Source organism: Fomitopsis serialis, assembly GCF_022376445.1.
Source record: "Fomitopsis serialis strain Sig1Antser10 chromosome Unknown B0H18scaffold_1, whole genome shotgun sequence".
NCBI classification, from domain to species: domain Eukaryota; kingdom Fungi; phylum Basidiomycota; class Agaricomycetes; order Polyporales; family Fomitopsidaceae; genus Fomitopsis; species Fomitopsis serialis.
Window position 1 is genome coordinate 495,528 of NW_025954961.1, and position 25,586 is coordinate 521,113.

A 25,586-nucleotide genomic window follows, 5' to 3' on the forward strand; every position below is an offset into this window, starting at 1 on the left:
CAGTGAGGCTAAAGTCCGGAGGTACTATACATGTACTGATAGTAAGACCATCACAGAGACCAGAAGCATCGTTCCCTTTGTCGTCTCATTCACACAGCTCGTCATCCTGCAGTTCACAAGACCTTGGTGCACACAGCAGATCGTCTTCGTGTTTGATTCTCGTACTAAGTTACTTACCCACCAGGCGTGTTACGTAAGGTTACGCGCCTCTTTCGCGATTCTACGGGTACATACACGAATGTACCACGGTTTCGTCTCGGGACCGAGCCTCACTGTTGCCAAGTACCCCGCGCCCCCTCCAGACGCGGGCGACTTGACAGACATACGGTCTAGTCCTCCTTGTCGTTCACATCGTCATCGTCGTCGTCGTCGTAGTCTTCTTCGTCGGAACGATCGTCTTGCACATCCGCGGCTTCTGACGCAACCGCCCTGTACGCAATGCGCCAGATGAGGAAGTACCAAAAGAGATTGAGGAACTGTAGGAGCAGGATGGGCGTGAAGATCTGGTATTTCATCCACCACACCATCCAAACGCCGTCCTCAGGAAACCAGCGTTTCGATGTCTCTCTGTGGATGATGCGAACTCGGTGAGGCAGAGGCGAGACGCACAGAAAATCGATGACGTACGGCATGAGATCGAACTGGGTCCATACGGAATGCAACATGACGATATTCAGCCAGTGCCTAAAATACGACCATATGCCGATGAACACGACGAAGGAGACTGTTTTCGTGCGCGTGTATTGGATGTAGTTCATTAGCTTGGAGAACTGCAACAGTACCGTTGAGAACTCTGGCTTCAAACCCAATGTTGTTCACGTACTGCGAGGAAGGCATCCGGGACGTCCATGCTGAGATAGACAGCGTTCCCAATGAGAGTCATGTTACCAGGTAGCTCCATCTATAGAGACAATGTGAGAAAGGTACCTCGACGGAAGCGTCAGACGTACCCGACGAGCCATAATGTGACGAAGTGGTGCGCTACAAGTTCGTGGTAGTCCTTCCGCGGTTTCTCCAGGTTGAATATGAGAACGATGAGCTGCTGACACCAGTAGGCTGCTTGCATGAGATAATAGGTTTTAAGCTCTGGCTTCATATCCCAGTGTGGATAATCTGAGGCGCAGACGTGAGCTGAATCGTCTGCAGAAATCATCGTTCAGACATGCCTATCCAGAAGTGTTCGGTGCGATACCACCACGTCGGCAGCTGTGCCATGATACGCTGCGAAATGTTATGGTCATGATAGCGTATGAGGTCCTGGAAGACCTACGATTCCCCATGAACCCATGACAGCGAAGTAAGCCATCGCGTATCCCTGCTCCCCAAACCGTGCGAGCTTCGCCTGTTTCTTGATGCCGAACCACTGCGCTATCGACCGACAAATATGAAGTGTTACAACTTGCCGGACCCAAGACCAAAAGACAATATAATACGCGACGAAGGCGAGGTCCAGGAAGCCCTTCGCATAGCGGGGGTCGTCCGGGGAGGAGGTGGGAATATAGTGGGAGATGAGGAGGAGAGGGGTGAACGGGTTCGGAACTCCGGGCGCGACGTAGGGCGTTAAAACCTCCCAGTTGAGGTGGAGGACAACGACAAGGAGGAGTATTTTGAACGAGGACCCTGTTGTGGACATCAGGTCTCGACTGCAAGAAGCGGGAGAGCTGCGGCGAGTGGGTACGAGACGTACATGGCACAACAACCCATCTGAAGGAGCGAATATCCGCCCAGAGCCCTTCGGACTCAGTGGACCAAGGGTCTAATCCGCCAGCAGGGCTGGTGGAGGAGCGCACGGGCGAGTCGTACTGTGCGTCCAACGGCCTGCTGGAGCGTTAGCTAGCCCAGAAGAGCGCGTACGGTATCGACGCACGTCTGGGGCCTGAACGGGCCAGCCAAATGGTGCTGAGCATCTGTCCTGCGAGCACACGAGTTGGGTGTTAGCAGCAAGACGTCGCGCGGGGCGGCGTAGGCTCACTCGATGTTCTGGAGAGAGTCACGGAGACGGAGATTGGGCCTGCGAGCCTTAAGCTTCCGTTTCTGTACCATGGTGTGTGTGCAGCGGGGGAGCGGGCGGCGGTAGGGAGGAGGAGAGAGAGACGGCGGATTTCGGCGGACGTGCGCGCGAAGGGGTCGGACGCGAGTTGGCGCCCGACGCGCTCGGCACGGGAGCGTCGCCGGAGAGAGCACGCGGAGGCGCCCGTGTGCAGAGCGAGCAGCGGTCATGTTCCCCACCAAGGGCCTCTTTGCTGCCCTCCCCTGCCCCGACAGACCCGCCTGCCGCCGCTCCGTCTGTCTCTTCAGCCATGCACCCGACGCGCGCGAGTCCTTCAGCGTCCACATCCCCGTCGACGCGCCCAAGGAAGCCCCCGTCGCGTCCTCGGCAGCTGTGCAGCCTAAGACTGCCATGTCTGTCCCTGCCAAACGCCCCATACCGTCTGCTGCAGCTGGAACAAGTACACCTGAGCCTCCACGTAAACTGCAGCGCACGGGGCCGACCAAGCGTCCTGTCGCGGTGCCTACGGCAACACACACCGCCGTGAGTCTCATCAGAGGCCATCAACCTTCGACTCACTCATATATTCCAACTGTTCGTGCTACAGTCTGGGGTACCTCTCATAAGAGTCCCCCCGGCTCAGTCTCAAGTTGCTATCCCCGTCCGCCAAGTATGTGCTTTGACGATGACGGCGATGTCTCCGACCAACTTGACACGCTCGCTCCTCAGGCAATGCTCCAGCAGCTGTTCCAGCACTACCTCATTCTTTACGAAAACATCCTTGCACAGAACCCTACTCTAGCCTCCGAGCATGCCCTCCGACAAGAAGAGGAGGTGTACCAAAAGTCGAACAAGCTCACGTACCGTAACGTACGTATGATGTCGCACATCGCCCGTGCCCACTGGAGCACCCTGACGAATCCCAGCCCCGTCTCCCCTTGTAGGCTGTTATCTCCTCCATCGTCACGCTCAAGCAGCGGCAAAAACCGAATGGCGCGTCACATCCCTCCGTAGGCACTGAGGGCGATCTTGCGCGTCGTGCCGAGGAGCGCAAGAAGCTCAACGCGCTTCGGCTGACTGCCAAGCAGCTGGAGCCCTATGTCCTGTCTCTCGACCAGTTGCGCAAATGGGGCCACATCGTCGACATCCCTGCAAGTGAGGGCGGGTCAAGACCAAGTGAAGAGGGGTCGGTAAAGACATGCGACCGATGCAGCACCGCGTTCAAGGTAAAGCGGAGAGAGGAAGCGTCCATGGATGAGTGCGTATACCACTGGGGGAAGGCGTTCTCGACCAAGACAAACGGTATATCAATAAATTCACTGTGCCGCTCCGTCACTAAATGCAATTCTGTAGGCGAGAAGAGACGTCTATTCACCTGCTGTTCGCGACCTTCGGACAGCGAGGGATGCCAACGGGGTCCGCACGTCTTCTACGAGACGTCAGCGGAGGATCTACATGTTCGTCATCCGTTCTCGTATACTCGTGGCAGCGGGCCACCAGACGAGGTACGAGAAGATGGGCATAGCACGCAAGCTGATATTGAAGCCGACACCACATTGGACATCGTCGCGCTGGATTGCGAGATGGTGTACACGACCGGTGGAATGCGCGTCGCGCGGGTGTCGGTGGTTGATTCCACCGGGAAGGAAGTCTTCGACGAGCTCGTCAAGATGGATGATGGGGTCGATGTCATGTAAGTCTGTTTCTCACCGCTTCAACTTACCCGAGAAATATCTGACCTTGCTCATGCAGCGACTATAATACGCGCTTCTCTGGCATAACCGCCGAAGCGCACGCAGCAGCGCTTCTCCCACTCACCGCGATCCGTCGATCGCTCGACGCGCTCATATCGTCGAAACGGTCATCATCGGGCACGCGCTCGAGAACGACCTGAAGACGCTGAGGATGGTGCACCATCGCTGTATAGACACGGTGGTATTGTTTCCCCATCAGGCAGGCCCGCCGTATCGACGAGCATTGCGTGCATTGTGAGTGTGGCACTGATCTCCTGTGCTTGCGTTGTGCTGACGTGCCGATAGAGTGAAGGAGCACTTGGGTCAGACGATTCAGGAGGGGGGCGGGACGGTCGGGCACAGCTCTGTCGAGGATTCAGTTGCGACACTCGATCTCGTACGGTGGCACGTCCTGAACCGCCCCCACCAGCGGCCAAACCCGCAACTGCTTCAACCGCAACAACCACGAACAAGCTATGACCGTCGATTTCCGCTGTCGATCTCCGTTTCAACCGTCTTATATTTGTAGTCACATTCTCACTGGCAGGAGTGCGGAAGGTGTAGCAAACTCAATATTTATAAACCAGCTCCGACTCGGTTGCACTCACAATCCCCATCCCATCTGTCATCATGTCACGTATCATGTAGCATAGTCTATGCATGCCCCTGGATCACTACATTCCGTATTTCGCACCTATGGCGGTACCCGTCTGACTGTGAGTATGAGTATTATGGCCTCCGAGAACCGAGGCTACCTAGGCGCGCCATTGTGTCCTCGCTGTTCTCTTGCTCTTCGATGCTGTCGGCTTGTGTCACCTGTAGAGAAGGTGCTGAGCTGCGCGTTAGTTGCGCTAGAATCATGACGTACGACGCGGAGCACCGATTTCTTCGACGATTCTTGTAGCTCTCCAGCGATGATAAGTTCGTCCATGATCTGGCGAAGAGAGTCTGTGAGCGGGAGAGCGTCCGCGCGTAATGACATGCAAAGACGTACGGCATATGCCTTCTGAAAGTTGAAGATCCTGCAGAAGATGTCAGTATAGTTGCTGCTGATCTGAAGTCCGACCGACTTACAAGTCAAGCTCGCACACCTATGAGAGGACATTAGTCACTCCCCCTCCCTTACACAGGTAGCAGCAGTACTCACATTGCCAAAGTAGCGGTCCAGCACCTCGACGTATCGGTGGATAATCTCCAGCGTGATGAGTTCATTGTCGTTTGAACCGATCCCACACACGAAGAAGAGCGAGGCGTATCGCCGGTACACGACCTTCGTGTCTGCACGAACATCGCTCAGGACCGGGAAGCAACATCGCTCGAAGCTCGAATGCACCGCACCTTTGTACTCAAGTACATTGCACATGCGTGTTCTGCGCGCGAGGACGAGTTGTGTGACGTCCTTGACGATCTTGGCCTTGGTCTTCTGGGGCATAGTCGTGAACCATTTCGCGAGACGGACCTTCCCTGTGCACATACGACCGTCAGTCGATATACGCCATATAGGAGATACACAACTGACCCTGGCGAGAAACGAGGAGAATGTAGGTGATCATGACACAGTTGTGCGGTCGTGGGCGGGAAGGTGGGTGAACGCGGTGTACAGCAACGATCGGCGCTCGGCGTGCCTGTCGGGAATTACCAAATCTGAGACGCGACAAACACGGCCAAGCGCGTCCCGATTGCGATCTGTCTTGCGCGATCGACTCAGATCGCGACAACCCCGCGCCAGATCCAGCCATCGAGGCCGAGCCGCCGTCTGGGGAAGTGCGTCGCTCAGCTTGAACCTCCACCACCACCACCCACGCCAGCCCGCGGTGAGGCAAACATGGACAGGAAGCTCTCACTGCCGGAGTTCCTCAAGGTGCTGACTACCAACACGTGCCGGCGACCAAGGCCATGGGCGTTGCAGGGAAATTGTCAGGCGAGCTTCGTCATGCCGAACGTACGCGCAGATATGAACTTCCCAGCAGGTACAAGACACATAACACGCCCTCGCAGCTCGGGCAGCTCACTGACGGCAAGCTGAAGGCCGCTGGAGTGGACGATAAGGAGGTTCGCAAGCTGGTATTGGCGGCTATCCGTAAATCGGGCTACAAGGCCCCAGCTGCGGGTGCCTCGTCGCGCAACGCGGCCCAGAATACCAGCTCTCCCGGCACCGCAGATCCACCAGCTGCATCCACCAGTGCCCAGGCCGAGGTGCGTGTCTTGCAATTTAGCCTCTTCCGCTCATCATCCTTACATAAATTGTACGCGTGTGGCGTCCGCAACGGCGGCAGCGGCCCAAGCAGAAGCGCAAGCGAGATGACGATCTGAACGAGTTCCTGCCTGACAGGCCCCCAGATGATGGTGAGCTCTACGGCAGCTTGGAGTTCAAGGAGGAGCTCGATGAAACGGTGTGTATCATGCCTTGGAACACGCCCCCCTGTTTGCACCCAGCGCGGCTTCCTCGAGCTCTCGGGAGTCTTGCCTGTGTGCATGCAGCTGGCTGTGTTGCGTATGAACTCCGGCTTACGGAGGAGCATATGGCTGCATGTCACAATTATAGATCCTCACGAAGAAGTCCACTTTGGTGAACCGTGCCCCGATCATGATGGCATGGGCCTTTGTCGTGGCTGAACGGCTGGGGTTCCAGCGCGAGGAGGCTCTGAGTATAGGTATGGCTTCACCTACCAAAATTTCAAGCACAGCCGAGAGGCTGTGCGGTCGCACCGCATACCCATTGAACATCCTGCGCTCCCAGCATCGGTATACACGGAGATGAATGCTATTACAAAAGGTGTATCCCTCGGCATCTTCGACAAGAGCAAGGGCAAGGGGGTGGAGGCCGCCCAGCGCGGCTCACAGCCGTACGTGGACCTCATGGGTCGACGGTAAGTCGCTGTTCTCCTGTGCCATAGGAGGGGACGAGGCTGAGACGGTGTCCTGCGCCTCGTGCTCCTCTCTTGCGTTTCAAATTCCTCATTCCCCTCTGCAGAATGTAGGTATTCACGATCCGACCCTCCTTCCAAGCTCCAGCCGCTCACACATACCCCCGCAGACCCCTCTACCAGACAGCAAATGGCTCTTGGCGAGCTCTCTCCTCCGGCACGCCTGTCGCGCCCTCCTCAGCATTTTCGTATATCACCCGTGCCTTACGACAGACCGCACCGCACGTCCTCGGTGCACTCCGCCTCCTGGCCAATAGCTACGCCCCAACGGAACTCAGCCGCGCAGGCTTCGCCCTCTATGCTGACTTCCGGCCGGACGTACAGGGGTGGGGCGGCCGTGCTGAGGTGCGCTGTGCGACCATTCTTGGGCTGAGGAACAAGGACGTGAAGAAGGAGGACGAGGAGGCGCCGCTCAGCAACGTGCAGGACATTGTGAAGATCGAGCCTGCCAACGGGGAGTCTGGAGGCGAGTTGGCCCCGTCAGGGCTCGTCGAGCCGCCCAATAAGAAGCAACACATAGCGGCTATTGACGACGAGTATGAGGCGGCATTGGATGATCCAATATTTGATGACGCCGAACTCAACCTGGAAGGCTTCCCTTGATGCCCGCGGCCAAATTACTAACGTGCATGACGAGCTTGCCGTTCGCACAACAGATCTCCCCGGAAGGCATCGAGAAATATGCAGGTAGTCATATAATGTAAAATCTACACGTTGACACCGAAGCATGAAGATCCGGAATGTCCTGTCTCATCCCAGCAAGCACACGTCGTCCCGCACCGGCGTTGGTATGTACATTACGGCTTGATGTTTTTGATGACAGCACCAGTGAACTCCGAGGTCGTGGCAGAGCCTGAAGGCACATTGTCAGTTGATGATCTGGAAGCAACCCGCTGCGAAGTACTTACCGCCCATGTCAGCTGTGCGGACCTTAGCAGCGTTGATCACGTCGAATGTTGCACTCGCAATGTTGTCAGCGAGGTTGTCGAGGCTGATCGTACGTCAATTACACCGCAACAGGAGCACATTCTTGAGACATACCCGAGGTGCCTGAGCATCATAGTCGCACTCAGTATCATCGCGCAGGGTTGGCCTTGTTCGTGCCCATGATGTCCTGGGCGACGTGACGACAGCCAGGCTCGAAGAGCGCAAATTCGCGGCCGACGTTGCAACCAGGCACAATACCAGGGCCACCAACCAGCGCAGCACCGATGTTAGAGACGATCGCGCCGTACAGGTTCGGCATCACCATGACGTCGAACTGCGACGGTCTTGCAACCAGCTGCATGGACCTGCGAGTTTCCTAAAGTTATAATCTGGTTCCCAACGCAACGAACGGTTCCCGATGCATACGTGTTGTCGACGATCATGTCGTTAAACTCGATACCAGAGCCCTTGTACTCTTCCGCAACCTTGCGGAAGGTGTTCAAGAATAGACCATCACCGAGCTTCATGATGTTGGCCTTGTGTACGCACGTGACTTTCTGAATACGAGAACGACCACGGGACGATCTGTGAGATGCCTATGACGACATGGTGTAAACGATAGTATGAGCGCACCTTGCGGCCGTTCTTGAGCGCAAAGTCAAACGCGAATCGCGAGATACGCTCTGCCTTCGCGCGCGTAGACACCTTCAAGCTCTCGACGACGCCGGGGTAGCTCTGGTGCTCGAGGCCAGAGTACTCACCCTCAGTGTTCTCACGGATGATGGCGAAGTCAACGTTGCTGTGGCGGGTAGGGAAGCCGGGGAGGGACTTGCACAGCACAACGGAGGCGTAGATGTCAAGCTGTTGACGCATGGCAACGTTCCATGATACGTGTCCGGACTGCGAGATGGGGGTGAAGAGGATGCCTGAGGAACGTAATGAGTATAGAACAGAGAACGAGAGACACATGTGAGACGCACCCTTCAGCCCGACCCGGTTCCGCCGCAAGCTCTCCACAGCCTGCTTGAAGAGCTCCTCCCCGGACGAAGACATGCCAGAGACGTTGTATTGCTCCCATTCGATGGGAGCGTTAACATACTCGAAGATCTCCTTAACGGAGTCGGTAATCTCGTTACCGATACCGTCACCCGGAATCAAGGTCACCTGTGGCGATGCTTAGACGGAGACTATGGTTTCTGTTCACCGATACGCACGGTGTAGACACCACCATACTTGTAGACGGCTAAAGGGTGTAAGACGGTGTGCATATGCATTACGTGGGTACGTACGCGCTGTGTGACCTTGGGAAAGCCAGCAGAGAGCGTGGTGGCAGACCTCTGGCGCGGACATGAGTACGCGATCGACTGCAGTGGACGTGTACGTACCGCCTGGAGAGCGGGGCGGACGGCGAGGCGAGGGCGTTGCGCAACATGGCCGGGAGATGGAGGAGGAGGGAGAGAGGGAGGAGGGCGTGGCGAGCAGCGTCGGGACGGCGTTGAAAAATGGGAATGCGACGTCGGCCGAACCAGGGCAGCGTACAGGGCAATCACGTGACTGGCGTCATATAGCAGCCCGGGCAGGCGGCGGCTGATCCGGGCCACATGGCGCCGTTTCACTGGGGTTGGCCAGTCGTGCGACGCGGACGCGGACGCGAGCAAAGTCCCAAAGTCATCCGACTTTGTATTCGGTCTGCGTCGGTCTCCCTCCTACCCCCCTTCCCCGGTCGGCCCAACCTCACGACCAGCCGCTCCTTTCATGGGTTTCTGACACACCAGCATGGACACCAAGCAGCAGCAACAGCTTGCCGACCTCGCCGAGCAGGTCCTGCCCCATCGCAGACGCGACCTCTCGTTTTACGTCGTCCTCTTCGCGGCAGTGATTCCTCTCTGGCTGGTCGTCCCCTCAGCCTGGATCTATGTGATCTACATCCTCCGCACAGGCAAGATATGGACTCTGGCTTGGCGCGGACGGCTACTGTTTGCTGCTGCGCTCTGTGAGGTCAGATCTGGTGACCGCGTCAAGGTCGTGTATGCGGGCGCTCACCCTTCTGCTTCTGCAGGTGTTCTTTAGCGTATACCACTACAATCTCGCGACATTCATCAGCGGCCCTCACTCGCTTCCGCCAAACAAACTCAGCGAGCTGCAAAAGGCTTTCACGCGTGTCCTGCAGTCAGGCCTAGCAGATCTTCCGGAGGAGGGCTTTGATGAGGAGACGCTCGATGCTGAGAGGCCTGGCAGTCCGGCCGAAGACATAATCACCCTTCAGTATGACGATCCCAGAGCAGTGGACTTCCGGAACTACTTGAGAACCTGGTGAGTTCTCCACTTCTGTTGCCCAGAACTGAATCTCAGATCGTGATAGGTTTGGCAAAGTCCCGTGGTCTTCGATCCGCAAACATGAAATGTATGCGTGGCTCTATTGGTCGATCTTCAACCAGCCATACACCACCTTTGAGGCTCTTCCACGCGCACACCAAGTCGCCCTCAATGATGTCATCCGGTCGATAGAAGCTCGCTCTGGTTCTACCATCCCAGATGGATCTAATCCTGCAGTCAAGCCTAACTTGCTCACCCTGGACCCTGTCAGCGTTGTCTGGCGGCCATTCCTTTGGTATGCCTTTGTCGCAGCCGTTAACTTCTATCTGCGGAGGCGTATGCGGCGGATCTGGGACTGTAAGTTTGGCACATACCATGGTCTTGAGTGCGTACGCCGTATGTTCTCGCGCGTCGGTCCGACTCACAATTTGTATCAGCTACATACTCCGCGTGCCTGCAGGTTGGGACCCTCGTACGGGCCCGAGGCCGGTCGTCTTCATGCACGGACTTGGACTCGGTCTGGCACAGTACAACCGCTTCATCACGCACCTCTTCCGTACCATCCCGGAGCACCCCGTGCTTGTGCCTCTGCAGCCACATGTCAGCCAGGACATTATGCACCCGCGCTACCTCCGCCCCATGAGCCGGCGTGACATGGCCCGGACCCTCGCGGGTCTCCTCGACATGTTGGGCTGGGCGAAGTGGGCTGACAAGGAAGATGTAGTGGAGAAGGACGATATCCCAATGGGTGTGACCATGCTCAGTCACTCGAAGTGAGCAGCGTGCTTTTCGTGTCGACATGGGATGAGGCTAATGCCTGGCAGTGGCTCGTTTGCGCATGCGTGGATGCTGAAGCATTATCCTTCCATGGTCACTCGGTCGTGCTTTGTTGACCCCGTTGTGTTCTGCTCTTGGGAAGGCGGTAGGTGGCGCTCATCGCAATATGACGTTGCTGGGCTAACATCCCGGCCTCAGATCTCTGCTACAACTTTATTTACAGACGGTGTAGCACGGGCGTAGAGCTGATCATCAAGTTCTTCGTCGGCACGGAGCTTGGAGTGGCCAACTTCCTACAGCGCCACTTTGACTGGTACGCCAACTCGCTATGGTACGAGGAGATCCCCAACGCGCGGGATCCGTCCAAGACTATGTACTTCCTCGGCGGCAGGGATGATATTGTGAACGCCCATGTACGTGGTTTGTTGAACGGTATGATTTGGAAAATGACTGAAGTACGCTTCGCTCTGCAGCGCGTGAAGCGCTACCTCACGTCCCACGGCATCCGTAAAGGCCTGTGGTACGATCCCGAAGGCAGGCACGGCCAGGCCATGATGTTTGACGGTCAGGAAGCCATTTTCCGCTGGCTCTTGCAAACCGAGAACACATCGCCTTCGACAAATGAAACCGTACCCAGCTCGTGACGGACTGCAAAACGGAAGAATCAAAACCAAAGATGCACTGTACATTTGCCCATCCGCACTGACCCACATCTGCTTTTTGCTTGCCGCCGCGCGCGTTAGATTACTCGATACCTGCGTATATTAATGCTTCTGCCTGCTGTTGTTTGACTGGATGGTACCAGTATAGCGTCGTTGTAATCAGTAGCCATATGGGTCCGCAGAGACACCCCGATGGCACCGCTCCGCGGGTAGCTACAATTGTACCCCGGTGAGGCGATTCTGCAGCGTCGGCATGAGCCTGAGAGCGTTGTCGCTCGAGACTGCCTTGAGCAGGGCGGGCTCATCCTTGTAGAATTCGTCCAAGTTCGTCTGGTACCAAGCAGCCATATCTTTGCTTACGGCTGGAAATTTGGGGTATGAATGAATATGGAAGTAGATCCGGGTATGCCACGCCCATCTCACCTGGAAAGTCGGTGCCAAACAGGACACGGTCCGGCGCGAGCATACTTTTCGCAAGCCCAAGCGTGGTGTCGTGCGCAGCCAGCGCAGTGTCAACGTAGAAGGTCTTGAAGTCGTCCATGATCTCCTCGGGTGTGAGCGCGGAGCCCATGTGCCGCGAGAGCACGGCAGCACGGGGCGCGAGGATCAGCGTGCTGCCTCCGAGGTGAGAGAGGATGATCTTGACGTTGGGGAAGCGCCGCTTCTTGCCGGTCACGACGAGGTGCGCGGCGCCTTTATAGGTCTCGTTGGGAACCTGGCGGGCGCGAGGTCAGCCCTTGGTCGGGTTTTGGAGGGGCGCGTGCGGTTATCGTACCTCCGTGATTGGGATCCCGAGGTATTCATGCGGCCAGGGGGTTGACGAAGGCGTCTGCGTACCGTGCAGGTGTACACTTGCGCCGCGACTATCCAGCTCTTGCCAGACCGGGTCGAATGCGTCGTCACCCACGTACACTGCATCAAGCGTCAGAGCAGAAATAACCCAACCCAAGCGCGCCGCCTTACCCGCATCCTTGCCCTGCCCATACGACGATGCCAACCCAACCCCATCCGCGCCCAGCTCGTCCAAAGCATACGCAATCTCCGCCAGTACGCCCACCGTATCGTCTAGCACCGGCGTCGCCGCGAAGAAGCCAAACCTGCCGGGACGGTCCTTACATATATTGGCGAGCATCTCGTTGAGCCCCCTCGCTGCGCGGCGGTTCTCGGGACCGGCGGGGCCCTCAGGCATGCCCGTGGGCACGGAGAGGACGGCGAGGTCGATGTTGAGCGCGTCCATGGCGCGGAGGCTCACTTGGGGCGTCCAAGGGACATTCTCCGGGGGGACGCGGAAGCCCACGGAGGCGTCGAGATCTTCAGACTTGCGCGAGCCGGCGGGGAAGATGTGGTGGTGGACGTCGATGCGGAGAGGGCGAGCCTGCGTCGAGTAAGCGATTCAAGATCGCAAGTGGTTGAGAAGGAAGGGACAGACCATGTTGCTTCAAGTTCGCAGTCGAGTGCTCACTGCAGCTGCCATTCAGATGCTTTTATGGATTAGGTTGCCAGACGGGCACCATGCCGCAGCGGCAGCAATGACACCGCTGATTGAATTGTGAGGTCCTCTGAGAAGGAGGCTTAGCCGGACAGGCGTATTCCAGAATGGTCTCAAAGCGGACACGTAAGGATAAATGAGTAGTTTTTGGACAGCAGTCCAGTGACGGTCAATCCGAGAGCCACGCACATGTACTTCTGGATAGGTGATTTGCTCACTTAGTAGACTGCGATTGAACGATCAGCGTACGGAGGGACAGGCACTTCGGTATCGAGGAGTGGATGGCCCTGCGGCAACGGATTCTTGCAAATGCTACCTCGGACTCCGCAGGGAGTCAGGGACACACGTCCGCCGACGCAGAACAATCTACGGATTTTATTGATCTCAAATCCTGTCGTCGCCCACCATATCCGTTGATCAGAGTGCTCGTGCTTGGGAACGCAACGACGCAGCATGGCCTGCTGGGCCGAAGTAGGACTGTCCGATCTTGTGGGCGAGGCACAGACGACGGCGTAATGTATTTGTTAGAATGACTATATAATGATACTACTCGCCTTCTACAATCACCTCCGGAACGGCGCGCAATCCTCGGAATCATAGCTCACAAACTGCCCGCTCATTGACTTCGGTGCATTCAACGCGAGTGCCGCCATCACGTAGCCAGATACCTCGGGTTTGATGAGCTTCTGGTCGGTCTGCAAGCCCATGAAGTACTTGTGGACCTTCTCAGCCATATCAGTGACACCCAGCTCCCGAATCTGCGTTTGCATCTGCACCAGGTGGTGAGCACGAACTAAGGCATGTGTAGGGAATCGAAGTACTTGTGTGTCAACGGTACCAGGACGCAGGGCGACTGAGATCACGTCAGGCTCTTCCTCGCCCAAGGTCCTGAGAACAAGACGTGTTCACACCGTCTAGCTGGTAGATCGCGTGGAAGATATGACACACCTGCACATACTGTTCATGGCGGCCTTGCCTGCGTTGTAAGGACCCATGGTCGCAGTCCCTTTGGTCGCTGATCCAGAGCTAACAAAGACGATGCGACCACCGAGCTCGCTTTTACGCAGGTATGGCAGCGCCGCTTGTACGGCAGTGATCAAAGAGAAGAAGTTGACGTCGAAGTGCGACTTCCAGCCCTCCAGGGGAACCTCTTCGATCTTTCCCAGGGGAGTCAAGATGCCAGCATTGAGGATGAGTGCATCGAGGTGTCCGTATGTCTTCACCGCAGAGTCGACCGCGTGCGTGACGATGGCTTTATCGGTCCTGGATGTGATGTACTGAGAGGAACGCGGACCGAGAAGACCACAAGACTAACACGTCGCCCTTGGTGATCAGTAATGCCTCTGGGTGATATTGCTTGAGCTCAGTCAGCTCTACAGTTTCCGAGCGCGACAGTGCGACCACATTCGCATTGAATTCGGTGAGCAGGATTTTGGTGGCTGCGAGGCCGAGTCCTCTGCGACAACATCTCAGCCACGGTGCGCCGGAATGAGAGAGCAGATGACAAAGCACTTGGATGCGCCGGTGATAAGGACGACTGGCTTGAGCGACATAATGAGACGACAGAAGAGGAGACGGAGGCGTCTTCCGCAGAAATGAGACGAGGATGGGTTCGCACGCTGGGGTTGCGCGAGGCGGCCGTCCCGAGAGGTGCCGAGCCAGCACACACCGGCGTCCCTTTCCTCACAAATCCTTCCCAGTCCCGCTCTCGCCTCAGCCCCCTCCTCTCCTCCAAAAGTCATGTCGACGCGAGTTGCGCTCTCCCGCTTCGCCCCAGCCATCACCCGCACACACAGGGCACCCGCTTTCGCGGCGCGGAGAGCTCTCTTCGTCCGTGGCTACGCTTCGCAGAGCGAACATACGTCAGTTCATCTGGATTAGGCTACGTGTCTCGCGCGACTTATTTCTTTTTCCGTGCAGTTGACCGTGCGTGATGCCCTCAACGCCGCCCTGGAGGAGGAGATGTTGCGGGATGAGAAGGTGTTCATCATTGGTGAGGAGGTCGCCCGGTACAACGGTGCATACAAGGTGTGTCAATTGTTTATCCCGGTAGAATACGTGACACAGAAGACGTGCACATAGGTCACCAAAGGCCTGATGGACAAGTTTGGCGAGAAGCGTGTCGTTGACACACCCATTACTGAGATGGGTTTCGCTGGTCTCGCAACTGGTGCCGCATTTGCGGGCCTCCGGCCAGTGTGCGTAGAACGTTTGGTATCGCTCACTCACAGCATTGACACACAAACCTTTCTAGCTGCGAATTCATGACCTTCAACTTCGCTATGCAAGCCATTGACCAAATTGTCAACTCGGCCGCAAAAACATATTACATGTCTGGCGGTTTCCTCACCTGCCCGATCGTCTTCCGTGGTCCCAACGGTGCCGCCTCTGGCGTCGCGGCCCAGCACTCACAGGACTATGCCGCATGGTACGGTTCCATCCCCGGCCTGAAGGTCGTCAGCCCTTGGAGTGCCGAGGACTGCAAAGGTCTCCTCAAGGTTTGTTCCAGTCCCGATTAAGTTGCGAGCTACTTGTTCATCCCTTGATTCGGCCAGGCTGCCATCCGTGACCCCAACCCTGTTGTGTTCCTCGAGAACGAGATGTTGTACGGTGTCAGCTTCCCCATGTCGCAGGAGGCGATGTCCGACGAGTTCATCCTCCCCATCGGCAAGGCCAAGATCGAGCGTGAGGGCAGTGATGTCACAATTGTCGCACACAGCTTGATGGTTGCGCGGAGTCTGGAGGCGGCGGAGGAGCTTGCGAAGGAGGGCGTCAAGGCGGAGGTCATCAACCTTCGCAGCATCCGCCCGCTCGACATCGACACAATCAAGGCCTCCGTCAAGAAGACCAACCGGTATGTTCTGTCTCACCGCAGCACATGCAAGGGATGCTCATCGCAGTGCAGACTTGTCATCGTTGAGGGTGGCTTCCCAGCCTTCGGTGTCGGCAGCGAGATCTGTGCTCAGATCGTCGAGAGTGAGGCCTTCGACTACCTTGATGCACCGGTCGAGCGTGTCACTGGCGCTGACGTCCCTACACCCGTAAGCCCAGCCATTCGCATGCTCTTCTCGCACTTCTAACCTTTGGTCTGCCAGTACGCAATCAACCTCGAGGCTCGTGCCTTCCCTGACGCGCCGGTCATCACGAAAGTGGCCAAGCGGGCACTCTACAGGTCCAACTAGGACCTTCCTTCATTGCCGTGTTCTTCACGCAAGCTTGGGGGAGAGCCAACGAGGGCGCGGCTACATTCTTTCGCGGGGCTGCGCAGACGTGTTATAACTTAGGGATGCATCTTGCTATATAATTTACACGCTTTGCCGTCTAGAGCACTTATAGATTCCCTGCACCTCACAGAGCCCGCAGACGAACACGGACTGCGTTCGCATGCGCGTCCAAACCTTCGCAATCGGCCAGCGTTGCCACCACGGGACCAAGACCTCTGAGGCCATCTGCACTAACTTCTTGTGAGGTGATGTGCTTTTGGAAGGAGAGCGTATTGACCCCGCTGAATTGACGGGCGTAACCGTTCGTCGGCAACGTGTGGTTCGTGCCCGAGGCGTAGTCACCGCAACTGCGGCACTTATCAGTACGGACCTTTGTGGACGAGATGATGCGTCTTACCTCTCCGGTGAGTATGGTCCGACGAACACGCTCCCGGCGTTCTCAACCAGGGCCACGGCTGCGTTGGCTTCTTCCAGGTGGATGATGAGGTGCTCCGGTGCGTAATCGTTCGAGAACTTCAGTGCGTCCTCGACAGTCTTCACCTTCACGATGTTGCTCTTCGAGATCGACTCGCGGACGATGTCCACGCGCGGCAGTGCCTTCGCCTGCTTATCGAGCTCAGCCTCGATCGCAGCAAGCTCCGCGTCCGAGAGATCGACCGCAACGAGGACGACCTGCGAGTCCACGCCATGCTCCGCCTGTGACAGGAGGTCCGCGGCCACGAACGCAGGGTTGGACGTCCGATCGGCGATTACCTGTAATGAAATGAGATCTCACTCAGGATCGCTGTGCTAGCGCAAGCGAGATGGATTGGATACCCACGAGCACTTCCGACGGCCCCGCGGGCATGTCGATCGACACGAGTGCGTCGGTGTCGTTCTGGACGAGCAGCTTCGCCGCGGTCACCCACTGGTTGCCAGGGCCAAAGATCTTGTCGACTTTCGGGACGGTCTGCGTGCCGTACGCGAGTGCAGAGACCGCCTGCGCGCCGCCGGCCTTGAGGATGGCGGACGCGCCGACGAGCTTCGCAACGTACATGACCTCCGGCGAGATGCTCCCGTCCTGCCGGGGTGGCGTTGCGAGCACGATTTCTTTGCAGCCCGCGACTTGCGCAGGAATGCCGAGCATGAGGGCGGTGGAGGGGAGAATTGCTGTGCCTCCAGGGACGTACAGCCCGACGCGCGCGATCGCCTTCGCGAAGCGGGAGCAAACCACGCCGGGCATGGTCTCGACAACCATGGGCGCGTTCTCAGCCTGTGCCGCGTGGAACTTGTAGATGTTGGCATACGCGACGTCGATCGCCTTGCGCACCTCGTCGTCGATCTGCATCGTCTCCGCGGCGAACGGCGGGCGGATGACCGTCGACGAGAGCTGCACCTTGTCAAACTTGGCGGTGAGCTCGAACAGGGCGGCGTCGCCCCGTACTCGCACGTCGTCGACGATGGGCTTGACCTTTTGCAGCATTTCATCGTACTTGAGCACGGGTCGGCGGAGTAGCTGGGCCCTCTCCTGAGGTGAGGTCGCGGAGAGGTCGTATGTGTGCATGGCGATAGATGCATTAGGGACAACGGGGGTCTTCTGCTTTGCTGGTGCTGGTGCAGGTTTGCCATTTGGTATTGCACCAGCCTCTGCAGGCTTGGTCCACTGCGGCTTCGCATTGCCTGCGCGACGAGTGATCTTCTTCGCCTTCGTGTCTAATGACCGCTCGATGTCCGCGATGCTGACACCTGCAGCTACGCACCGGGTGAGGGCGAAGTAGATGAGGTCCGCCGCCTCGAAGGCAACTTCGTCCTTCGTCTTTGCCCGGCACAGCTCGTCCGCCTCCTCCATGATCTTCGCGCGGAGGAGCGCAGGATCATTGAAGAGTCTGCGCGTGTATGACCCCTCTGGTGCGGACTCGAGGCGGGACTGTAGTGTATTCTCAAGCGCTCGGAGACCCTTTGCCTCGCCCCCACCGAAGCACGATGGACGATTAAGGTGGCAGAACCCAGCACCGTGTTGGATAACGGAGAACTCAACAGCATCGGAGTCGCAGTCTAGGCGGATGCTGACGACTTCCTGTGTCGCGCCGGAGGTCTCGCCCTTGCGCCAGAGGCCGTGTTTGCGAGACTGGTACACACCCTTGCCGATTACGATGCTCTCCTTGATCGACTCTGCGGATGAATAGACTAGGCCTAGCGACCGCCCGCCCTCGTTGTGAGCGGCTACTACCGTCGGGAAGAGACCATCTGGCCGGTCAGACGTGAGAGGGGACAGGAATGCATCAGCGACATTGATCTGGCGCTCGGTCGAGGCTGTGAGCGTGAGGAGGGAAGTGGGTAGCACTAGGATAGCCCCTGCAGCGAGAAGCCCCCGGATTGTAGACTGCGAAGGGGGAGAGGCCGTGTCCGCGGGAAGGACATGAATGGAGGAACCTGTGAAGAAACGGGAGACGGACGAGACGAGTTCGACGTCCACGGCTGGAGTCTTGATGAGCACGCCTGAGATACCGTTGCGCACCGTGTCAGACACCGCGCTGACGTTGGCGACATCGAGGAGAAGGATGAGGCGGTCGGCAGGAAGGACGCCGATGGCTTGCTTTGCGTGAGCAAGGGGCAAGATGATTTTGTCTACGCCCTGATCGAGTAGAGCAGTCGCCTCGTCTAGACTGCCGTTCTCGAAGAGGACATAGCGCGAGGCGTGCTCAGGGAGTACGTGCGCATTAACATGCGCTGCCTGGAGGACGAGGGGGCCAATGCGAGCGAGAGCTTGTACGAGAGCAGGGTCTGGCGTGCCGCCGAGGAGAGGGAGGAAGACAGACATCGCGCGAAGAATGACTCGCCACAAATCCTGCGATCGCACTAAATGGCCCGCACGTGGTCGCGCTCTGTCGCGTTCCAACTTCCGCGCCGTCAAAACGCTGCCACCGGTTACATGCAAATGCTGCACAGAGACTTCTACGGCTCTGTAGTGTAGCGGTTATCACGGCGGATTCTGACGACGGGATATTCGTCGCGCCATAATTCCGTCAACTCAGGTTCGATTCCTGACAGGGCCTGTTATGGTTTTGCTTTTGTAGTTGGGTATCTTCGTGTCGAAAGTGAGAGGACCGCGTCTCGTTTGGAGGCAGAGGGAGAACGAGTCGGAACGAAGGTTGGGCCACAGGTGTGGCGTGGTAAGCGCCCATTTACGAGATCTTTGGCGCTCGGGACCAAACCGCTTTCTTCGACTGCCACGACGCGGCACCTGCCGCCGTTGTCTATCTTGCCTCATGGACAGAATCGCGACCACAGTGGGACACGGTGGACAAAGCACACGCACAATGTCGGCCGCGCAGGGACTGGCCGCGAGGAGTTGCTTTGACGCAGTGGCCCAGGAAGGCCCGAGCTTCGCGGTGGCAGACGCGTGATCGAAGTCGGCGATCGCTGCTGAGAGGCACAAAGCACACAATTAGTGCATCCTTATGTCCACCGCCGCTCACGATTCCTATAAAGACCTCCCCGTCGCGACGTTCTCCTTCATACTTCTCGCTCTCATTTTCCTGCGCCACTCTCGTCGGCGCGTCACATTATCCCACCCGCCCAGTCTCCAGACTCATCTGCAATGCCTCCTCGCGGTGCTCCCGGACGTGGTCGCGGCGTACCCATCAGCTTTGCCCCTCGTGGCGGCGGCCCTGCTCGCGGTGGTGGCCCCAATCTCGTCGGACGCGGCGCCGGTGCCGGCGCGCCCGCCGCCGGGTTGCCCTCGCGCGACGCTCACATTACCACCGTCGGTGTGAGGCGCAGCGCGTTCGGCACCGCAGGCAGGGTCATCCCCATCACCACCAACCACTTTTTGGTCAAGATCCCCGAGGCCATCATCCACCACTACGATGGTATGTTGCCAGAGAGAAAATCACAATGCGCGCACTGACCGTGCGTTGCACCGACAGTGGTCATCCGCCCGGACGAGAAGACACTCCCGGCGCGTCTCAACATGGAGATCATTGACCGCCTTCAAAAGGCCATCGCCCCCCAGGTCTTCACCCCCGCGCGGTGTACGACGGTCGTAAGAACTTGTTCGCCGCGCGAGAGCTCCCGTTTGGGGACACCCGCAGCCAGGAGGTACGTCTACCGCCTTGACCGTGCATCTCCGTCGACTAACTTGTTCCGCAGTTCGACGTCACGCTCGAAGACCCCGGAGCCCCACCACTGCCCGTGGCCCAAAGGTTTACAAGGTCAAACTGACCCATGTGGCGGAAATCAATCCCGAGTACGTTTGTCCCTTTAGCCTTGAGGTCTCTGTTGAATGTGGCGCGTAGGGTCCTCGCGCGTTTCCTGCAGGGCAAGCAATCTCATGATAATACCGTGCTCACCGCCATCACGGTAAGTGCCTTGCCTCACGCGACGCCCCCTTTGTTGACCACAGGTGCAGGCCCTCAACGTCGTCATTCGCATGGATCCTTCCCTCAAATACCCCTTCAACGTGCGCTCTTCTTCACCAACCGCGAGACGAAGGACATTGGCGGCGGCATCGTCCTCTGGCGTGGCTACTTCCAATCCGTGCGCCCAGCTATCGGCAAGATGCTCATCAACGTGGACATCAGCACGGGAACCATGTACAAGGAGGGCTCGTTGTTCAACCTTTGCCTGGAATTTTTTGGAACCAGGGATCCCACCTTTGTGTTCCCGATCAAGCGCCTGACCGAACGTGAGCGCATCCGTCTGCAGCGCTTCCTCAGCGGCGTGCGTGTCGTCACGGTGACACCGGGCGGGCAGCAGTCGGCGCGGACGCCGCGAGTCATCAAAAAGCTCTCCGACGCTGGAGCGAACGCCCTCGGCTTCACCACGCGCGAGGGCAAGGCCATCACCGTCGCGCAGTATTTCCGCCAGACGTACAACCATCAGTTGAAGTACCCCGAGGCCGTCTGTGCGGAGGTCGGCAATGGCGCACTCATTCCGATTGAGATGCTCTATGTGCCCCCGGGCCAGATCATGAAGAAGCCGTGCCGCCTGAGAAGACCAAGGACGTACTCGAGTTCGCGACGAAGAAGCCGCAGGATCGTCTGCAGAGCATCGCGAATGGACTAGGAGTAAGGGAATTGATTGGTTCATTTATCATGGGACGCTGACAGTATGGCCAGGTGTTGCAATACGGCCAATCGGAATATGTTCGGGTGCGCATGCCTTTGATGATAGTAACTTCCGTCGCTCACCGTGGTCATATGCGCAGCAATTTGGCCTGGAAGTCCAGCCGAATGCGAAGCCGATGTCGTTGTCAGCGCGCGTGCTCATCCCTCCTACTCTGAAGTACGGCGTTGGATCGAAGCAGGCGACGATTGTGGGTGTTTCCATAGACTTTTTCCTCGCACCCCCAGCCCTAACCCTCATCTAGGTTCCCCGCGACGGCTCATGGAACATGTACACTCATCCTCTCAATCCAACTCCCAGCTGCTTACTCACGGATGCTACAGGGTCGATAAAAAGTTCTTCCTGCCATGCGTGATCAACCGGTGGATCGTGGTCGTCTTCGAGCGGAAGGCGCGCTTCGAGGAGGATCTCCTGCAAGGGATGGTCAGGAACCTTGTCAGCGCCTGCAAAGCCGTTGGTACGTGATCCGTCCACTGCCCGCTGCGCATTTTCTGATGTTAGACACACCGTCGTCAGGCATCACTGTGAACGACGAGAGACCGATCTACGAGTGGGTAAATCCTCAGGGCTCTGTCCACACGGTGAGTCCGTGCGACACATACGGGTCCTTGATGTGCTGACGGCAGCCCTGGTGATAGCAATTGTCGCGTATAGGAAGCCTCTGCAAAGATAGGTACAAGGTCATGCCCAACCTCATCGTCTGCGTGCTGCCCGAGGGGGCAACGGATCTGTACACCGCCATCAAACAGTGAGCGCGTGGTTCTATTCGTCGGTGTATGGAACGCTAATATTCTATCGGCTAAATAGCTTCGGGGACATTCAGGTACGTTTCATACACACACATGTACGCGAGCAGCGACCAATGTTGCCTGCAGGTTGGGGTCGCCACACAGTGCATGAAGGCCGACAAGTGCAAGAGGGCGAAGGAGCAGTACTTCGCGAACGTCTGTCTCAAGTCAGTTCGCGTACTCCCTATTCACGTCAGTAGCATTTCTCACACTGCTACAGGATTAACGTCAAGTTGGGAGGCATCAACACCATCCCTGAGCCTCGTTCGGTTTCGGCTCTGACTGACCCCCACAACCCCACCATCGTTATGGGGTACGTGCTTCCGTCTTTTCGGCTATGCGCTTGCTGACCACCTGAGCAGCGCAGACGTCATTCACCCTGCCCCCGGAGCCGAGGGTCGGCCGTCCTTCACGGCGTTGGTCGCGAACGTGGACTCCGACACCGCCAAGTACGTGGCCGACTGTCGCGTGCAGACGTCGCGTCAGGAGCTCATCGAGGACCTGGAGGAGATGAGTAAGGTGCGCTCGATTAGTCTGGTTGCTGTGCGTGTGTGCGGGCGAGCTGATGCGCGTGTAGAATATGCTCGAGTCGTACATGGGGTACCGCAAAACAGGGAGAAGAAGGCCAACCCAGCCCCCACGCGCATCATCTTCTACCGGGGTATGGTATTTCCTCGCGATGCACCCTCTCCCTCGCTAACGACTTGCTAGACGGTGTCTCTGAGGGACAATTCAAGCAGGTGCTCGAGCAAGGTGAGTTCAGCAGGCAGTCAACATGCAGCCATGGAACTGAATGTCGGTCGCTTGAAGAATTGCCGCTCATCAAGAGTAAGTCCGTCGTCTGGCCATTCGCAGCCTCGTGCTAATCTCCGCCACAGAGGCCTGCGCCAGACTCAACATCAACCCCAAGATTACCATGATCGTGGTTGGAAAGCGCCACCACGTCAGGTTCTTCCCTCAGAGCGAGAGGGACAGGGACAGGAGCGGCAATTGCCCCGCCGGCACCGTCGTCGACCAGGAAGTCACGCACCCGCTCGAGCTCGATTGGTACTTGCAGAGCCATGCTGGATAAGTCACGTTCTGCCCTGAGTCCTGCTACGGTACTAACATCAGCTTTTCGGTTTATCTACACTGCTGGGCACGTCGAGGCCCGCGCACTACAGCGTCCTGCACGATGAGAACGGTTTTACGTACGTCCAATCGTTGTTGTAATCGCGTGCCCGCGTCTTATCATCGCATCGCTTCTAGACCCGACAGCTTGCAGGCACTCTCGTTTGCCCTTTGTCACGTCTACGCGCGCTCGACACGATCCGTCTCGATCCCTGCGCCGGTGTATTGTGAGTACCCTGTTTTATGCGACGCGTCTGTAGCTCATGCCCGATATGTGCGTGCAGATGCGGACATCGTCTGCTCCCGCGCGAAGAACCACTACAACCCGGAGGAGGCCATGCGCTTGGACGATAGCTCTGGTATGCCGCAGGACAGGGCCTCTGCCATCGCGAGCCTCTCTATGTTCAAGGACGCATTCAAGCCTCTGCACAAGAACATGTCCTACCTCATGTATTTCTCTTAAGCTGCCATGTTTGCAAAGTCTCTGAAGTGTAGCGCTTAATTCTCCCCGTCGCTCACTGTCTCGCTCTGGATCCCGCACTGTTGTACTGTTGCCTGTCATGTATCACTTCGCCGCTCCTTACGCTGTAATCTTACCCCACGAACGGTCTGGAATGTTTATTATCCATTGTTGACTCCTCGGAAGTATCCGCGCGCAGGACGTTGTCGTGTTTAGGTCAAGGTTGGTATAGTATCCGGCTTCGCTGATTGGCGGTGCGAAGAAGGCGCAACGCGAGCTGGCTGTTTTCCACGTGATCGCGTTTTCCGAGCAATATCGGGGTGGCGGGCGCCTGGCATGTTCGCGCAGACTTGGCCGCACTGGCTGGAAGGTAAGCGAGGGGGGAGAGGAATGCTCGTGTCCGCCGTGTGTGCTTGGTCGCAGATCCTCGTGCGTCTAACACTCATGGTCCAGACTGTTGCGTTCCCAGATAGTCCTTGCAAGGAAATGAGGATGACTTCGACAAGCCAAAACCTTGCCGTGGCTAGATCTAGCTCTGCCTCTCAGCTGAGTCGCATCTCCTGCACGCGTCTGACATCAGCTTCTCTGTTGCCCAGTGGTCCTAGGGCTGTACCCTCTTCTCTCCCCGGGATCAAGGCGTGCACTCCGCGCGGACAAAAGGCGCTCTTGCCGCGGTGCGCTCGCCTGAGAGGCTGGCGTCGCCCTTCCCCGATACAAGCCTGGCAGGTGAACCGACGAGTGCGTGTCATTTCCGAGGCAGGAACCGTGCTTCTTCTCTTGTCTGTGGTCCTTTTGCGCTGCTCCCTGCGCTGCCTCTCTATCTAGGAACAGCATGCACTCCGGTCTGTGCGGATATAAGAACCACAGACGCTTTGGCACCTCTGACGACTGTGCCTCGGCCCCTCTGCGCTTGGTGGCGTTACTTACTGTCTTTGGAGCCGTACGGCGTATATAACCCCATCCTGACGTCTGTGGACACCCGACGCAACCGTTGTCCTCACCACCAGCCCAACAGCCGCCATTCACGATGCCGCCACACAGGAATATGGGCTGGAGGAAACCCGTCCCCAAGTTCATCCCTGAGACTGTTCCTCTCTCTCGGTTCAGTTCCACGTCATTCAAAAGGATGTCCTTCTCCCAGCTCAATAAGGACATGCCGCCGGTGAGTAAATCGCTTCCTCGCAGTCGCCTTCACAATGCTCATTATGAACGGTTGAATGGGAAATTAGTTACCGGATAATGGGCTGCTCAAGCTGGGAAGCTCTCTGAGCAAAGCAAAGCGTCAAGGTTTCGTCCTCAACGACCAGATCGACCCACGGTGGTACGAGCAGTATCGATCACACCCAGTGTCATTCCCTACTGTAGAGGAGCAACCTTCCAGGTAGATCATACATGCCCCGTGCTTGTCGAATACAGCGCTCATACAGTTCCATGGATCAGCATGACCTCTGTTCCCTCCTCTCAACGTCTAGCACGCAAGAACGGAGCGAGACAACACACAGCACGCCTCGAGTTGTGCGACACAAGCGTTCCGAGTTGCCTCAAGTATGCCAGCAGCTTCCTGTCCCGTCGCCATGTTCCGTTGACCACATCGCCGATCAGCACTATCGACCACCGACTCCGCCCTTGAGACGGGAGCACCCCGAGCGCCGGCCACGTTCCGGCTACAGGGTAGCACAGCAAGCAGAGCAACGGGTAGGTACTGACGCCCTCTGCTTGCCGTCATGGTCTCACTTTCCGCCAGCTACCACACGACAGCCACGACGAGCCCACGGCAAAAATAGAGACCTTCATACAGTCGTCCGCATTCCCTACCCCTATGATTCAGGTTCTCCCCCCAATGCGCACGCCCAAACCGTTTCGAAATGCACACACCCATTCCCGTCCGGCTGGAGCTTCGAGAGCTAGCAGCCTTCACTCAAGATCCATGTCCTCGACGTCCTCGGCGCTGCGCGCCAAACGGCATGGCGGCCAAGGCATCGTTACTATCTGGGCAGACGTGAAAACCCTGGGGATCCAGTTCCGTCTTAGGTTTCACCACCTCTTCCGCTGAGCGGAACTATCGACTCTCTACTCG

At 57.5% G+C, this 25,586-nt stretch overlaps 12 protein-coding genes and 1 non-coding gene across 13 annotated transcripts; 7 read left to right on the plus strand and 6 right to left on the minus strand.

Moving 5' to 3' along the window:
* Positions 1-131: 131 nt before the first annotated feature.
* On the minus strand, positions 132-2,138 carry B0H18DRAFT_965946 (TLC domain-containing protein). Its single transcript, XM_048043301.1, has 9 exons — positions 1,973-2,138; positions 1,868-1,912; positions 1,688-1,818; positions 1,271-1,620; positions 1,167-1,221; positions 947-1,113; positions 824-901; positions 628-770; positions 132-567 (listed from the first exon to the last, which is right to left on the minus strand). Exons 1-9 carry the CDS (start codon positions 2,041-2,043, stop codon positions 330-332), a joined length of 1,278 nt encoding a protein of 425 aa, XP_047901000.1. The 5' UTR covers positions 2,044-2,138; the 3' UTR covers positions 132-329.
* An 80-nt stretch (positions 2,139-2,218) lies between these two features.
* On the plus strand, positions 2,219-4,252 carry B0H18DRAFT_1080942 (ribonuclease H-like protein; the record flags this gene model as incomplete). Its single annotated transcript, XM_048031305.1, has 8 exons — positions 2,219-2,533; positions 2,598-2,660; positions 2,720-2,860; positions 2,935-3,292; positions 3,344-3,683; positions 3,743-3,850; positions 3,895-3,978; positions 4,030-4,252. 8 exons carry the CDS (start codon positions 2,219-2,221, stop codon positions 4,250-4,252), a joined length of 1,632 nt encoding a protein of 543 aa, XP_047901001.1.
* Positions 4,253-4,452: 200 nt separating this feature from the next.
* Positions 4,453-5,276, minus strand: B0H18DRAFT_866429 (Adaptor protein complex sigma subunit; the record flags this gene model as incomplete). Its single annotated transcript, XM_048039782.1, has 7 exons — positions 4,453-4,539; positions 4,592-4,657; positions 4,718-4,745; positions 4,798-4,814; positions 4,871-5,001; positions 5,062-5,187; positions 5,243-5,276. The coding sequence occupies 7 exons, from the start codon at positions 5,274-5,276 to the stop codon at positions 4,453-4,455; spliced, it is 489 nt and encodes a 162-aa protein (XP_047901002.1).
* A 173-nt stretch (positions 5,277-5,449) lies between these two features.
* B0H18DRAFT_1205469 (uncharacterized protein) lies at positions 5,450-7,309 on the plus strand. Its single transcript, XM_048036131.1, has 6 exons — positions 5,450-5,639; positions 5,694-5,919; positions 6,000-6,116; positions 6,269-6,377; positions 6,464-6,593; positions 6,761-7,309. The coding sequence occupies exons 1-6, from the start codon at positions 5,620-5,622 to the stop codon at positions 7,251-7,253; spliced, it is 1,095 nt and encodes a 364-aa protein (XP_047901003.1). The 5' UTR covers positions 5,450-5,619; the 3' UTR covers positions 7,254-7,309.
* B0H18DRAFT_965973 (mitochondrial NAD-dependent isocitrate dehydrogenase subunit 1 precursor) lies at positions 7,310-9,072 on the minus strand. The gene is made up of 9 exons (XM_048043302.1): positions 8,963-9,072; positions 8,837-8,912; positions 8,558-8,741; positions 8,211-8,503; positions 8,004-8,134; positions 7,779-7,942; positions 7,692-7,743; positions 7,559-7,641; positions 7,310-7,503 (listed from the first exon to the last, which is right to left on the minus strand). Exons 1-9 carry the CDS (start codon positions 9,007-9,009, stop codon positions 7,448-7,450), a joined length of 1,086 nt encoding a protein of 361 aa, XP_047901004.1. The 5' UTR covers positions 9,010-9,072; the 3' UTR covers positions 7,310-7,447.
* Positions 9,073-9,353: 281 nt separating this feature from the next.
* On the plus strand, positions 9,354-11,314 carry B0H18DRAFT_866790 (uncharacterized protein; the record flags this gene model as incomplete). The annotated part of the gene is made up of 7 exons (XM_048039810.1): positions 9,354-9,575; positions 9,637-9,890; positions 9,940-10,278; positions 10,331-10,666; positions 10,718-10,815; positions 10,869-11,083; positions 11,144-11,314. 7 exons carry the CDS (start codon positions 9,354-9,356, stop codon positions 11,312-11,314), a joined length of 1,635 nt encoding a protein of 544 aa, XP_047901005.1.
* A 145-nt stretch (positions 11,315-11,459) lies between these two features.
* Positions 11,460-12,959, minus strand: B0H18DRAFT_6281 (uncharacterized protein). Its single transcript, XM_048038844.1, has 5 exons — positions 12,762-12,959; positions 12,296-12,707; positions 12,108-12,244; positions 11,756-12,047; positions 11,460-11,694 (listed from the first exon to the last, which is right to left on the minus strand). Exons 1-5 carry the CDS (start codon positions 12,762-12,764, stop codon positions 11,546-11,548), a joined length of 993 nt encoding a protein of 330 aa, XP_047901006.1. The 5' UTR covers positions 12,765-12,959; the 3' UTR covers positions 11,460-11,545.
* Positions 12,960-13,384: 425 nt separating this feature from the next.
* Positions 13,385-14,374, minus strand: B0H18DRAFT_866261 (short-chain dehydrogenase; the record flags this gene model as incomplete). Its single annotated transcript, XM_048039774.1, has 5 exons — positions 13,385-13,591; positions 13,643-13,709; positions 13,770-14,084; positions 14,137-14,277; positions 14,334-14,374. 5 exons carry the CDS (start codon positions 14,372-14,374, stop codon positions 13,385-13,387), a joined length of 771 nt encoding a protein of 256 aa, XP_047901007.1.
* Positions 14,375-14,561: 187 nt separating this feature from the next.
* B0H18DRAFT_1091020 (thiamine diphosphate-binding protein) lies at positions 14,562-16,123 on the plus strand (the record flags this gene model as incomplete). The annotated part of the gene is made up of 7 exons (XM_048032277.1): positions 14,562-14,687; positions 14,742-14,849; positions 14,904-15,019; positions 15,076-15,319; positions 15,377-15,675; positions 15,727-15,862; positions 15,917-16,123. 7 exons carry the CDS (start codon positions 14,562-14,564, stop codon positions 16,001-16,003), a joined length of 1,116 nt encoding a protein of 371 aa, XP_047901008.1. The 3' UTR covers positions 16,004-16,123.
* B0H18DRAFT_924750 (histidine biosynthesis trifunctional-protein) lies at positions 16,124-18,845 on the minus strand (the record flags this gene model as incomplete). Its single annotated transcript, XM_048041613.1, has 3 exons — positions 16,124-16,392; positions 16,443-16,798; positions 16,866-18,845. 3 exons carry the CDS (start codon positions 18,843-18,845, stop codon positions 16,170-16,172), a joined length of 2,559 nt encoding a protein of 852 aa, XP_047901009.1. The 3' UTR covers positions 16,124-16,169.
* A 138-nt stretch (positions 18,846-18,983) lies between these two features.
* Positions 18,984-19,080, plus strand: B0H18DRAFT_t1. Its single transcript has one exon. It is a non-coding gene; the product is annotated as a tRNA-Gln (tRNA).
* Positions 19,081-19,709: 629 nt separating this feature from the next.
* B0H18DRAFT_965997 (argonaute-like protein) lies at positions 19,710-23,694 on the plus strand. The gene is made up of 24 exons (XM_048043303.1): positions 19,710-19,896; positions 19,954-20,039; positions 20,075-20,125; positions 20,177-20,218; positions 20,239-20,273; positions 20,323-20,977; positions 21,019-21,093; positions 21,145-21,177; positions 21,234-21,341; positions 21,396-21,421; positions 21,475-21,608; positions 21,668-21,732; positions 21,790-21,899; positions 21,959-21,974; positions 22,027-22,106; positions 22,160-22,252; positions 22,302-22,453; positions 22,529-22,600; positions 22,651-22,692; positions 22,750-22,767; positions 22,818-22,986; positions 23,088-23,129; positions 23,188-23,276; positions 23,334-23,694. The coding sequence occupies exons 2-24, from the start codon at positions 19,998-20,000 to the stop codon at positions 23,510-23,512; spliced, it is 2,328 nt and encodes a 775-aa protein (XP_047901010.1). The 5' UTR covers positions 19,710-19,896; positions 19,954-19,997; the 3' UTR covers positions 23,513-23,694.
* A 169-nt stretch (positions 23,695-23,863) lies between these two features.
* B0H18DRAFT_6392 (uncharacterized protein) lies at positions 23,864-25,392 on the plus strand. The gene is made up of 6 exons (XM_048038902.1): positions 23,864-23,938; positions 23,993-24,247; positions 24,525-24,671; positions 24,739-24,890; positions 24,950-25,204; positions 25,254-25,392. The coding sequence occupies exons 1-5, from the start codon at positions 23,900-23,902 to the stop codon at positions 25,137-25,139; spliced, it is 783 nt and encodes a 260-aa protein (XP_047901011.1). The 5' UTR covers positions 23,864-23,899; the 3' UTR covers positions 25,140-25,204; positions 25,254-25,392.
* Positions 25,393-25,586: the final 194 nt, after the last annotated feature.

Excerpts from the sequence above, each read along its gene's own strand:
- B0H18DRAFT_965946 (XM_048043301.1), bottom strand. The coding sequence starts at position 2,043 with ATGGTACAGAAACGGAAGCTTAAGGCTCGCAGGCCCAATCTCCGTCTC. Across the intron at positions 1,913-1,972 it reads GACTCTCTCCAGAACATCGA|GACAGATGCTCAGCACCATT; the intron begins GTGAGCCTACGC and ends GTGTGCTCGCAG. Across the intron at positions 1,819-1,867 it reads GGCCCGTTCAGGCCCCAGAC|GCCGTTGGACGCACAGTACG; the intron begins GTGCGTCGATAC and ends ACGCTCCAGCAG.
- B0H18DRAFT_1205469 (XM_048036131.1), top strand. The coding sequence starts at position 5,620 with ATGGGCGTTGCAGGGAAATT. Across the intron at positions 5,920-5,999 it reads CCACCAGTGCCCAGGCCGAG|CGGCCCAAGCAGAAGCGCAA; the intron begins GTGCGTGTCTTG and ends CAACGGCGGCAG. Across the intron at positions 6,378-6,463 it reads CGAGGAGGCTCTGAGTATAG|CATCGGTATACACGGAGATG; the intron begins GTATGGCTTCAC and ends CTGCGCTCCCAG.
- B0H18DRAFT_965973 (XM_048043302.1), bottom strand. The coding sequence starts at position 9,009 with ATGTTGCGCAACGCCCTCGCCTCGCCGTCCGCCCCGCTCTCCAGGCG. Across the intron at positions 8,913-8,962 it reads TCCGCCCCGCTCTCCAGGCG|GTCTGCCACCACGCTCTCTG; the intron begins GTACGTACACGT and ends TCCGCGCCAGAG. Across the intron at positions 8,135-8,210 it reads CGCTCAAGAACGGCCGCAAG|AAAGTCACGTGCGTACACAA; the intron begins GTGCGCTCATAC and ends TCTCGTATTCAG.
- B0H18DRAFT_6281 (XM_048038844.1), bottom strand. Across the intron at positions 12,048-12,107 it reads TCGGGATCCCAATCACGGAG|GTTCCCAACGAGACCTATAA; the intron begins GTACGATAACCG and ends CGCGCCCGCCAG. Across the intron at positions 11,695-11,755 it reads GTTTGGCACCGACTTTCCAG|CCGTAAGCAAAGATATGGCT; the intron begins GTGAGATGGGCG and ends CCAAATTTCCAG.
- B0H18DRAFT_965997 (XM_048043303.1), top strand. The coding sequence starts at position 19,998 with ATGGAGATCATTGACCGCCTTCAAAAGGCCATCGCCCCCCAG. Across the intron at positions 21,178-21,233 it reads GCCAATCGGAATATGTTCGG|CAATTTGGCCTGGAAGTCCA; the intron begins GTGCGCATGCCT and ends TCATATGCGCAG. Across the intron at positions 22,253-22,301 it reads AACCCCACCATCGTTATGGG|CGCAGACGTCATTCACCCTG; the intron begins GTACGTGCTTCC and ends CCACCTGAGCAG.
- B0H18DRAFT_6392 (XM_048038902.1), top strand. The coding sequence starts at position 23,900 with ATGCTCGTGTCCGCCGTGTGTGCTTGGTCGCAGATCCTC. Across the intron at positions 23,939-23,992 it reads GTGCTTGGTCGCAGATCCTC|GAAATGAGGATGACTTCGAC; the intron begins GTGCGTCTAACA and ends AGTCCTTGCAAG. Across the intron at positions 24,248-24,524 it reads CCTGGCAGGTGAACCGACGA|CCGCCATTCACGATGCCGCC; the intron begins GTGCGTGTCATT and ends CCAGCCCAACAG.